At 40.2% G+C, this 13,264-nt stretch overlaps 1 protein-coding gene across 1 annotated transcript; it reads left to right on the forward strand.

Moving 5' to 3' along the window:
- Positions 1 to 4,111: 4,111 nt before the first annotated feature.
- LOC119745238 (transmembrane protein 106B-like) lies at positions 4,112 to 11,551 on the forward strand (the record flags this gene model as incomplete). Its single annotated transcript, XM_038221461.1, has 7 exons — positions 4,112 to 4,337; positions 5,091 to 5,154; positions 6,562 to 6,733; positions 7,303 to 7,449; positions 8,241 to 8,287; positions 9,378 to 9,431; positions 10,081 to 11,551. Coding segments are annotated over 7 exons (873 nt in total), but the record flags the coding sequence as incomplete, so codon positions are not given.
- Positions 11,552 to 13,264: the final 1,713 nt, after the last annotated feature.

The following is a 13,264-nucleotide window of genomic DNA, read 5'->3' on the forward strand; positions in this document are numbered from 1 at the left end:
TTTAAAGTTTTCCATTTTGAACAAAAACAATTTGAAAGCGTCTTTTTAATTTTTGGGGTTTTTTTATACTTGAAGTTGTAATTTTTTTAAGAGCCTTTCGTTTTTAACTGTTCTTGGAAGAAATATACAAAATTGACACCAAAGTGACAAAAAAAAACATTTTAGCAAGTGAAATCTATCCAATTTTTTCTTGGTCGGTTTTAATTCATTTAAGTCGTTGAGATATGAACTTGTGTTCCCATTATTAACGTTTGGTGCGAAATAAAAAGTAACAGTAAATTATCAGTTGAAAGTTTTTCTCCAAACTCTAAAAGAATTTTTTGCAAGCTTTGTAATACAGTGTTTTGTCTAATGTGTGCAAAAAAAAAAAGGTCTCGAGAAAATGCAGACATCATTTTTATCACTGTACATAATTTTTTGCTTAATGCCAGTTTGTACGATGAACTTTATAAATATAAATAGCCTAGGGAGTAAAATTTTTGGTACTGGGTGTATATTGGTTCAATCAAGAGATTAACTCCCTAGCACGCTGGATGTTTACTAGTGGTGTTTTATTGTACATGTCGTATGTCAATCTTTTGGTGTATATTTTAGAACTTTATTCCTTTCCACGGGAAACCAGTTAAAGATGAGAAATGGTAAAAATTGTGATTACGTATGTATCGGTATATAACAAATCTGTGTTTCTGTTGAAAACAAGCAAGCTTTGGAGAAAGAGGCATATTTCTTCATGCCAAAGGAAAAACAACCAGATATCAGAATTCTTAATTTTGCCAATCAGTTTTGCCGGTTGCAATTGTCAAACTTAATGCATTTATTGTCTTGTTTTCTTAATGAATAGGATAGTTCTTGAGGCTGCCTGTCTGTCATAATTTTCGGATTTTTTGAAATAAATTTTCTTTGTCATTGTCTTTCATATTTAGATGACAAGTTAGTCAAATCGTTGGACTAGAAATGATTTCATCATACTGTGAAATTTGTAGCATTCCTTACTCACACTTACTGAGTGACATTGAGCGCTTGGCCAATTTGCACCGGGAACCAGCCAAAAATGTAACAGTTGGCATGCCAGTTGTAACTGGTCCTCAGCCAATTTGATTAAAGCTGGTGAAATCTACTCAGCGGCAATTTCTGCATGCATAACAGTGCTGTGAAGTTGCCTTGATGATTTCGCCGCTTAGGAATTATCCCCAGAGCATTTCTACCGAATATGCTGCCCTGTTTAAATTGGTGTTTCTAGTATTAGATGAGAACAATCCACATTTCAAGATTGTCCCTGAAACATTATGACGTGCTTGCTTGAGCATATGAGAAGTTGGGCTGTCACATATAATTTTTGGAACTAAGCAAATTTGTTTTTTCCCCCCAGTTTTAGGGATGTTCCTTAGTGCCCTATTTTTTTTGGAGGGGGCTGGGGTGGGGTGGGATCTGTTGTTCACTTAGCCATTTTCTGTAGATCTTTCACCCAAAATAGTAAAATGGTATTTTTGTACTGGAAAATGCTTTGTAGAAAAAAGTAAAGTGTTGTTATGAAACGTTTTAAGTTTGGATTATCAGACCAGTGTTAACATTTGTTTTAAAGGGTTTAAAAATGTTTCTAGCATTGCACCAATGAATGCTAGGAAGCACGGTGTGAAGGATCAAAACTAGAAATCGTTCGTTTTGTAAATGAAAATCAAAATTATGTCTATTGGTTTTGCTGAGGCCGTTGTTTGGACGATTTTGGCAAAATGTGTTATAAGTCTGATCGACAAGTTTTATGTTATCGGCTGGTCAGTCTTTAAATGTTATCTGTGCAGGGGGTTATTGTTAACATGTCGTTATTCTTAGAAACGTGTACAGTACATGTAGATCTTATTGGACGTTGGAAAACGTATACCAAACCTGTAAATGTGTTGATTGTGAAAATTGTTATTAATATTATTATGGTTATTGTACATACATTGAAGAACACTTTCTCAATAAAACATTTCAGATTTTTTTCTCCAGTATCACTGGAAAATAGATTTATTCTGTTGTGACACTATACTGTCAGTTTCTGTTTTATTTCCTTTTTCGTCTGAATGTTTTCTTTATGAAAAGAACATTTTTTTTGTGGTTTTGTTTATTTTCACAAGGGCCCTGCCAAATGTACTGTGTTTACTTATTGTAATGTCATGAAAGAAAAAATGACAATTTAGGAGTTAAACGATTTTGCTTTTGATCAGTTGTATCATGGAGTTGGCAACCCAATTTCTGTCATGAAAAAAATACATTGAAGTAAAGTGTCCTCCTAAGGGACACAAGTTGCTTTAATTGTTAGGAAGGGTTTTTTTTTGGGGGGGGGGGGGTCAATGTTGTTAAAGAATTCAACTTTTTAGAGAACCTGCTTTTCATAATTTCTGATATCCTAAAACATTTTGGAAGGATGCCATATTATTCGGGGGGGGGGGGGGGCATTCACATGTACCCCGCCCCCAAGTTGAACAATTGTCGTTTTGAGTCTATAGAGGGCGCTCTGTAAACTTTGCACAAGTCAAGATTAAGAACATTCACATGACCAGACGCGGATAATTTTTTCTTGCGGTGGAAACTGACGATTGTTTTACACGAAATGCACGTACGTAGGCATATCCCCACAGTAACAGGTTCATAAGGTGAGTATTACTATTGTTATTGGAAAGCATATATAATTTTACTTTAAAAAAAGAGACAGGAAACATTCCCATATCTGGCAATTCACTTGTCACCTGTCCTGCCTGTGCACAAACCACTGGTCTGAAAGTGTTTTCTCAGTAAAAATTCAAAATTTGTCCCTGCTAATTTTGACTTTTTAGGACATATTTCCCCGAGACAATAGTCAGTAGCACTCAGCAGAATAGGCCCTATTGACTGTCGTACTAACTAACTGGGTTGTCGGAGTAAAGTAGGACTCTACCGTCTACGCTGGATTGCTTTTTTAACATTTGGACATGGTCGGTCCGGCGAGAGTCCAAAATCAATGGCCGTATTGCGTCTACTAATAATTGTTTTTGACCATTTCCACTCGTACCCCCAATCAAAATCTTCAGATTTCACCCCAAAAACTAGCCCCATAAATGTGGCCTATTTACTGGACTGCCTCCGTAAACATAGGCCACACATCCACATGTACAAAAATCGTGTCGACTTTGCCAAATTTTGATTTTTCACATTTAGGCTTAGTTTGTAGGATTTTTTTGCTTTAGAAGCATACTCACCCTCTTTATAGGCTAGTCAGAAAGTGCTGCCTTTTTCAGATGTCTAATTTTTGTGAAATTTCATGTTGAAATTTTGATACACAAACGTGTAAAAATGAATCTGGAAATTTCACGAAAATTAGACATCTGAAAAAGGCAGCACTTTCTGATTAGCCTATAAAGAGGGTGAGTATGCTTCTAAAGCAAAAAACCCCTACAAACTAAGCCTAAATGTGAAAATCAAAATTTGGCAAAGTCGACACGATTTTTGTACATGTGGATGTGTGGCCTATGTTTACGGAGGCAGTCCAGTAAATAGGCCACATTTATGGGGCTACCCAAAAACAGTCTTCAAACTGCCTTATGCACCCCTGTACTCCTGTAGGCTTCAGTGGGAATTGAAAATACAAATGGTGGTGGTTAGGTTCACATACCTTTGGGAAGAAAAGAAAGAGAAATTCCACCTTCAATTCGGGAAACATCCTTGTCACACACGCCTTGTTTGAGGCTGCCATTTCGAATTCAGGAAAAGTAGTCTTGTGCATGGCTCTGGCTAGACTGTTTCCTGGCAAGCATCAGACAGACCAATCACAGGGCACTTTGATTGGTCACCTGGACTGGTGACCAATCAAAGTGCCCTGTGATAGGTCAGGTGACCAATCAAAGTGCCCTGTGAGTGGTCTGTCTGATGCTTCCCAGGAAAGTCCAGCCAGAGTCATGTACAAGTCTACTTTTCCTGAATTCAAAACGGCAGCCTCAAACAAGGCGTGTGTTACAACGATGTTTCCCGAACTGAAGGTGAAATTCAAGAACCGTTGGTGAGAATTTAAGACCAACGTTTCCTTTTCAGGGTACTTGTTCTGGTATTAATAGCCTATTACTAGCATGAGTGGCTACGTCATCAGCCCTGACGACATTCCGATCCAAGCAGACCCATCCTGGATTCCATGTCTTCCAGTAGCGGTAACTACTCCACCATCGATAAAAACAACAGAGCCAATGACGTAAAGGACAGATTGAACTCCAACCCAGTCTCGCCAGCGGCGAGCGCACGGGCGTCGGGGACAATGTATTCGTACGAGGAGCTAGGCAGTGGGCTGACATGTCCGACGTGTCAAGGAACGGGGAAGATCCCCAGAGGTAAGGCTTTGTTCTTTGAGGGACCAGACAATTATAAGTTATCCCTCGGGCATGAGAATCTTCCTGTTTAAACAGGAATTCCCATTTTTTTTTTTTGCCCAAATTCCTGCGTTTTTGTTTTGAGCTTGTTTTGGGTTTTTTTGGGCCTGATTTCACATATTTTTTCCTGTTTTTGCACAAGTTTCCTGTTTTTTCCATTGAAATTTATTCTCATGCCTGATCGCTGGAATGCGGTCAATAAAAAATCTTAAACGGTCAATAAAACATCGGCTGGCTGGTCTTAAACACTTTCCCGGTGTCACATGAAATTTGGACTACTATGAAGTCTGGTTCCTTTTACCCTTTTATTGGTGGAACGTTCACACAATCTTCACTTAGGCATGCGCAATACTACCAATGGTCTGTGTTTCGCGAGTCCTAAATTCTGCACTGCACAATACGCGCCAATCTCCATATAAGGAGTTGCTTACGACTACTCTCAGGAGGGACATACCATAACATGGCGAGAGGGGTGTTTCGAAAAACATGAGGTAAACTTGTTGAACAAAATCGTCTGAAATTCACAATTTTTGACTTGTTTTGACTTTTTGACCGGAAAGGTATTTATAAAAGAACAACCATCCCAATCTCACTGGCAAGTTGTCACCTAAAAGGAGAATTGAGTAAAATTGGGCTTCAAACTTGAAACCAAGAAAGCTATTTAGTTGAACATTATTTTGCTCACTTTCTTTGCTTATAATATTTTCCAAACAGGGCAGGAAGATGATCTTGTAGCTCTTATTCCATACAATGACAAGCGGCTGAAACCCCGAAGAACGTAAGTGGGAACAAACCAACTGGCATGTAGCGATACTTATTTTGTCTTTTTTTTTATTCAATTGCTCCAAAAAGTTGACTTTTTGGCTGCGGGTAGCAGCTTTTCAAATCATCGTTTCTCTCAGTTAGTCCGTTCATTAGTTAGTTAGTAAGTAACAAACGTTGACAGTGTCTATTGCTCCAACATATTTTGACTGCTTACAACCAAACTTTGTCACAAGTATCAGAAGCCCAGCCCCAAAATGTCACGTGACCAAGAAGCTCAAATGACAAAAGTAGCGCTGTCGACATGTTGGCCTTGGTCAAACATTAACCCTAACTCCCTAGGCATTTTTGCTAGGATGTAGCCTCAATCCTGCAGAATCCTCCAATTGGCCTCATGGAAAAATAGCATATAGCCTCAATCCTGCAAATTCCTCCGTTATTTCTTGAATATGGTCCATGGAGGGGTGACCACTGCCTGAATCCTGCAAAATCCTCCGACTATGACTGTCAATAGGCTGAGGCAGAGGCAGTGACATCCTGGAGCAGTGCGGAGGATGTCAAGTATAATCAAGGACTAAATTTATGCACGGCTGAGCATAAACAACACAAGGTCCGGCCCAAGACCTTGACACAGTGCGTACTCTGAAATCAGCAACGCACTTTTGCCATGTAACCTCAATCCTGCAAATTCCTCCAATTTGCAAAAAGGATTTTGGAGGATTCAGGGCGGTTAGGGTTAAAGAATGTCCATCGTGACCTCTTCATCTGACCTACAGCTATGGAGTCGTAGGTCAAAATAAGGTGAACACAAATTCATTGGCCCGCAGCTTCCGAGATCCGATCGAGCTTGTTAAAGCTACAGTCCATCATTTGCAATTTGTGCATTTTGTTCGTTTGAAGCAACAAAAGAGTTCAATATCTAATGAAGGATACTGAGCAACTAACCTGATGAAGTTTCAGCTAAGCTTCAGCTGTACATTCCGAGAAAAACAGCATTCTAAGATCTCAATTTCAAATCAAAAGTTACTGAATCATGTTTTGAATTGTTTTGAATTCCACTGTCGCGCACTGATCCGCCGAATTATAACAACCGCGCGCGCCTGTGCGTCGTTCCAATACTTGTGCGCGCTGCGCTGAATAACAAAACGAACTACTAATTTAAATTTTCCTATGGTGCTTCTTAAGAATCACCGTTGGAAATGCCTACTTTCGTTGATTACTTCAAAATGACAGCTTCCCAGAAAGAAAAATTTCACAGGGAGTTTAGTTCCCTTACTATCTTTCAACCAAGTTTGTTTTTCAACAATAATTACGCCAGTTACTTTTCGGATGGCTGCAAATGATGGACTATAGCTTTAAAGGAGAAATACGTTGTTCATTTCATGTGTTTCTTTTTCTGAATATCGGTTATATCTCTCCGCAGCTGGCTCTATGTCTTTCTCTCGTTCCTGCTGTGCGTTGTTCTCGCCGGAACCCTGTGTGCCTTCCTCATACCACGGACAGTAGACGTCGTTCACGACAACGTCACCACCCTCCACGTCGATCTGAACGTGTCGACGTCCCATGAACATGACACCTGCGCACTGGAATTGATGGTTAGTTATTGCGCCCAAAGCTTCAGGTTGATCAACTGATTTTTTTCCGTCCGCTTCTTGGTTTTGAAATCCCAGATGGTCAGCTGTGATTGTTTAATGCCCAGGTCAATTGATGTGTAAGGTTTTGTTGTATAATGTTTAGGCCAAAAAAAAAATAATATTCGGTCTCTGGTCAGACCAAAGTTCCGGAATTGACGCGGCCAAGCGGCTTTTTTTTTTTTTTTTGCTTTTTTTTTTCTTCTTCAAGCTTGGATTGTACAGACAAGGGAGGTACTATTGTGCTTTTTTGGTGTCCTCATGTACGTTGGTGTCCTCCATAATTTGCCTTGGTGCTTTCGATCATTTGCCTGGTGCAATTTCCATTCCTTGGTGCTCTTTGGTAAAAAAAAATTGAGGAGGTGCGGAAATAGAGGGCGCTGTTGGAGCTACTGCGGAACATTTTGGAAAAAAAAAAAATGATTAAAATCGACGCGCGCGCTGACCAGAGACCGACTTATTTTTTTTTTTGGCCTTGTCTGAGTCTGATTCATTTCAATCCGAATTTTTTTTCCATTTTTTTTTTTCTCCAGTTATTTTACAACATCACCAATAACAATTTTGTGTCGGTGACCACAAATGACATTCAACTGCAAGTCACTGTCCTGTTCCACAACAAGATCATTACGACCGAGAAATTTGTCAAGAATGAAGCGGTACCCATCAGAGCCACGGAACTGGTGAGTAGAACCTTCTTTCCCTCCTCCACCTTGTCCTGCCCCCTCCCACTCTCCCCTCATCCCCCAACTCCCACCCCCCACCCCTGCCCCCAACCTCACCCACACAGACAAGGGTGTATTTGCCTGCAATCAGGGACCCCCTATTGTCCCTCTTTTGTTTGTACTTTTTAGGAAGACCTCCCATATGGTTCGTACACAATCGCCAAATTGGGGACCTTCGGGAATTGGGGACCCTGCTGTCCTCTATTGTTCAACGTCCCCTATTGAATGCAGAAACAAACTCACTCACACCCACATCCTCACCCCCAATCTCACCCTCATCCTCCACCCCCAACCAACCCTCGCCCCTACCCTCACCCCCACCCTCAGCCCAAACAACCCTCACCCCCACCCAACCCTCACCCCATCTTCACCTCACCCTGCCCCCCCTCCACCCCACCCCTTCTCCACCCCAACCTCCACCCTAACCCACCCCAACTCTTCTTGCCGCTTCTGAACCCCTCTCGACCACACCTAGTACTCCAACCACCCTACCCTATCCACCACCCATCTTCCACCTGCACCCCCTCCCTAATCCACCTCTGCACCCCCTGCGCGTCCCCTGCCGCACACCTGCCCCACCCCACCTGTATGTACGTAGTTTTTTTTGGTTTTCGAATTTTCAAACTGGCAAGAAGCTTTTCGAATATGCGGTTGAATGATCGAATATCTGGTATATTCGGCAACCCTAATCAGTAACAAACTTTGCGTGTTCACATCTCATTTTGGCATTGTTCTTCTTTCTTCTGCAGCTTAAACAACCCGTTAACATGACGTTGACAAACCAGTACTTCCCTGTGTGAGTTAAAATTACTTGGACCTATTGAAATTGTACCAATATTGAATGCTACTGTATTCCAGCCAATGCTATAATTTTATATGACTTTAGACTTGTGTGCCAATTTACAGTCATATTTTTGAAAGACATTCCACGACATATTGCATGTTAAAGTGAATGTACATCATTGGCTTTTGTTGTAATTTTCAGAAATTAACTATTCAGGGGTTGGTATAATAGATCACATATTTCTACAACGTGTTTGAAGTTTTGTGTTCGAAAATGCCGGAAAAACCAAGAAAAACAAAAATGTTCAAGCAGTCTGGTTCCCTGACTCCACTAAAGATGAAATAGATCAATATTTATAGATGCCGGAAAATTGTAAGGTAAGGGAACCTGTCTAGCCTGCCTGCACCCGTTCATGAACATGTAACCAATAGCAAACTAAATTTGGACTGAAAAAATGGTAAATGTGGATCAGTAGTTGAAAAATAGTTAGGTCTTTCCAATGGTGGTTGGCCGACCACCGTTGGAAATGTATACAAAAATACTATTTTCTTGAAAATGACTCGACACCAGGTGCCATAATTTTACAGGGTGCTTTATACTGTCATTTACCAACATTCTAGTAAAGTATTTCGTAAAAACTTGGTGGTTTTATTTTTCGATGTTTACAAATGTTGTATATTCCCTTTAGGCCCCCCCCCCCAAAAAAAGTCTCCGGTTTCTGGTATGGAGCTTGTCCAAAAAGTGGTGCGGCGACGCGACTTGTTTTTTTTTTTTACCTGACTTTTTTGCTTCAAATGACGGCTGGTGACTGCAAATGGTGCCCAACTAAACTTAGTGCAAATATATGGTAGTCCAGAGAGGCCACAAAAAGCTTATTCTCGATCATAACCCCATCTAAAACCACGTTGAAATTGCGCAGCAGCAGAATTCCAGTCAAACCAGTGAGTTTGGCGGTTTTGAGGCATCATCTTTCATTGAAAAAAAAACTTTTTCATTTTGCCGACGCGCATGGCTACGGCGACGCGCGCGCATACCAGAACCGGAGACTTTTTTTTTTTGGCCTTAATACTCTTTTTTTTTCTTTTATGTTTTTGATCAATAGCAAGTACTGCAGTCCAATACAAACACGCGATAGTTTCATATACATGATGTTCCAGTGAGTATGCATTTTAGTTTTCCAATATTTGATTCAGTGAATAAATGTATGCTTGGCCAGTTTTAAACAGTACGTTTTAAGACCAGTTGGAGTCTGGATCCCGCTCGGGTTCATTGTGTTTAATACTGGCCAAGCACATATTTATTCCCATTCATAAATACCTTTTTGGTAAAAAAAAAATCAACATTGTTCGGTAAAAAAAAAATCAACATTGTTTGGTGCAAAAGTTAAAACAAGTTAAAAATCATAAATTTCCAACTATTTTGTCCAGCAATTATTATACTTCATATTTTTTGGGACACTCCTCTATGTCCAGTCTCATGAGTAGTTGTAAACAACTCCTTATATGGCAATTGACGTGCGCGTGGCGCGTACTGCGCGATGTGGTGCAGAACGCAGCTGTGCCGGTGTATGGTGAATTTAACCATGTGATGGGCTCTCGACCAATAGGAAAAGGTAAACTGTCTTTGGCATTAATGAATACACAACTAAAGTCACAATGTAAACAGGGGAGTCAAATTTTAAAAATTTATTTTCAGGCTAGTTGAAGGGTATTCAACCCATGACAATTTATTTGTTGGTACAAATATCTTCAAGTCTGTTTACTTTTTTGGTTGATAATTTGTTGTTGTTGTTTACTCCCTCTCAGGTCGACCTTCAACTTTACTCTCATGACACGGACGGATCAGCAAGTAATCACTGCGTATTTCCGTGTCAACTGCAATCCGGACCAGGCCGTGGACGGAGACGGGTTTCCGATCCTACAGTCGATCGGCAAGGAGGAATATCCCGGAGTTGTCGATTGGGAATAATTATTCCGAGAATCAAACTCAAATGAGGCCCAAATCAAGGACGGTCCGGAATTTATTTTGATTATTCCTTTTTTTTTATTAAAAGAGTAAAGCAAGCTTGTTTATAGGAAAGTATCCCTATATGGGAATTTAGTATTCCAAGATTGCCACCTTGACATTCCCGAATGGAAACCTGGCATTCCCGTATGGAAATCTGGTATTCCCATATAGGAATCTGGCATTCCCTCATTGATACCTGATATTTCTTTACCAGCATTTCGATAAATGGAACTGGTATTCCATAATGGAAACCTGGTATTCCCATATAGGAATCTGGCATTCCCACATTGATACCTGATATTTCTATACCAGCATTTCGATAAATGGAACTGGTATTCCATAATGGAATCCTGGTATTCCCATATAGGAATCTGGCATTCCCTCATGGAAACCTGGCATTCCCATATGGAAATATGGTATTCCCATATAGGAATCTGGCATTCCGTCATAAAAACCTGGTATTCCCATATGGAAACCTGATATTCAGATATAGGAATCTGGCACTCCTAAATGGGAACCTGGCATTCCCATGTAGGAATCTGGCATTCCTATATGGAAACCTGGCATTCCCAAATGGAAACCTGGTATTTCCATATGGAAACCTGGCATTCCCAAATGGAATCCTGATATTCAGATATAGGAATTTGGCACTCCTAAATGGGAACCTGGCATTCCTACATGGGAACATGATATTCGGATATAGGAATCTGGAACTCTTAAATGGGAACCTGGCATTCCTATATGGGAACCTGATATTCAGATATAGGAATCTGGCATTCCTATATGGGAACCTGGCATTCCTATATGGGAACTGGCATTCCTATATGGGAACATGATATTCGGATATAGGAATCTGGCACTCCTATATGGGAACTGGCATTCCTATATGGGAACCTGATATTCAGATATAGGAATCTGGCATTCCTATATGGGAACTGGCATTCCTATATGGGAACCTGATATTCAGATATAGGAATCTGGCATTCCTATATGGGAACTGGCATTCCTATATGGGAACCTGATACTCAGATATAGGAATCTGGCATTCCTAAATGGGAAATGTGCATTCCTATATGGGAACCTGATATTCAGATATCTGGCACTCCTAACTAGGAACCTGGCGTTCCTTTATTGGAACCCGGCATTCCCAGGCTGTTTCATATTGGGATCAGTGCTCCAAGTGTGCTAAGTTTAGAAAAAAGTCCCTTGAAGAACTATGCAGCGAGTTGTACAAGTTCATTCTGCGAAGATTTGGGGGGGGGGGGTGGGGAATGAATCCCAAAATGTAAAATTAAATAAAAGTGTCCGAATAATCAAAAAGGACATTGTTACATGTATATGTGCAAATTGTCTTACCTTTTGTATTGAATTGCGAAACTTTCTACAACCTCAATTGTAATGCAAAACGGTTAAAAGGAGGAAGTTTTTGGAAAAAGAGGCAGCTGTTTTGTTGAATCAAGTCGATAACGTGTTTCACTTTATGTTTTCCACCATGTACAGTACCCGATCATTTCTTCTACCTGCATATAAGTCAGAGATGTTATCAAATGTTTCATCAATCAGTATTTTGACATTCTTAAGGCAATAGATATGTGCTTGGCCAGTTTTAAACATGTACGATTAAAACTGGCGGGAGGCCTGGACGGGGATAATAGCCGGAACCGAAGGCAAGGGTTACTATCTGCGACCAGGCCCCTTTAGTCAAGTCCCACGCGCTTACCCGGACACGTGGCGCACCCCGGATGCTGACACGTAAAAAGACTAGTACGAGCGGCAAAGCCGCGAGGGCCTTTACCATCTCGTGGAGAACGCTTATGTTTTTCTTTACATTTGTCTACCGATTTGGTAGACATGCATAATGCATTACCCGTTGTAAATTGACCAATGAAAATGCAGCATTACTAATGTAAATCAGCCGTCGTCTGGCGCCAGACAGCACACACGCCATAGCGTAGGTGCTGTTGCTGGTAACCGCAAACCACCATTAGATGATTGGTTCATATTGCTTGATGTATATTACGTGAATAAATGAATAAGTGATTAGTTCCACGAGATAGTAAAGGCCTTCGCGGCTTCGCCGCTCGTGCTAGTCTTTTTACGTGTCAGCATCCGGGGTGCGTTACGTGTCCGGATGGTCCGGGTATAGGCACGTGGTCTGAAAAAATCTCCTTTTATGGAAATTGGCGCGTGTGCGACGTGCACTTAGGGATGTGGCGCAGAACGCAGTGATGTTTTATTGGTGGTTTAAAACCACCCATGTGACAGGCTTTCGACCAATAGGAATTGGTACCTTGTCTTAGGTATTTCTGAATGATATTTAAACATATTAAGCAACGAATATTTAATTTGTGTGTAGAGAATCACACACACACAAATGAAAATTATTTTTGTAAATCGTAAATTGATATTTTAAAGTAAGTTATACAAGTTCTTTTTAAAACAAAATAACAATAACATCCTCAGGATGCTAAATTACACAAATGTGACTTTAAGTTTCAACCACAAATACCGTCATATACCTTTAAATTTATATTTTGAAGAAGTCTAATGAACCATTTCGGAGGTTGTAGGTTCAAACCCCACTTTAATGAAGATAAAACGACTATAGTTGTTTTATCTTCATTCAGCCAAATTGATATCAACAGATTTTGTTCTTTAATTTTCAATTTACATCTTCATCTATATTACAGGTATGCAACTTTTCCTCGGATCAGCTGATTTCCTCTCTTTTTTTACTTCCAATGTGTGCCATTGAAAATAGAAAAACACTGTACAAAGTCTGGGAAAAATTTGAATTTCCTCTTTTTTTGTGACTTCCCAGTTGCATGCCTGATGTTACTGTATATATGTCTGCAGCTCATATCGTTTGTATTATTTTCACCACATTGTCATATATTCTACATACACTTAACTTGATATATTTTGACGTGCCGCATCACCAAATATTAGTTCTTATGTGCAAATTTTATTTGATTCCTTCTA

The sequence above is a fragment of the Patiria miniata genome, unplaced genomic scaffold, assembly GCF_015706575.1.
Source record: "Patiria miniata isolate m_02_andy unplaced genomic scaffold, ASM1570657v1 HiC_scaffold_7, whole genome shotgun sequence".
In the NCBI taxonomy this organism is placed as follows: domain Eukaryota; kingdom Metazoa; phylum Echinodermata; class Asteroidea; order Valvatida; family Asterinidae; genus Patiria; species Patiria miniata.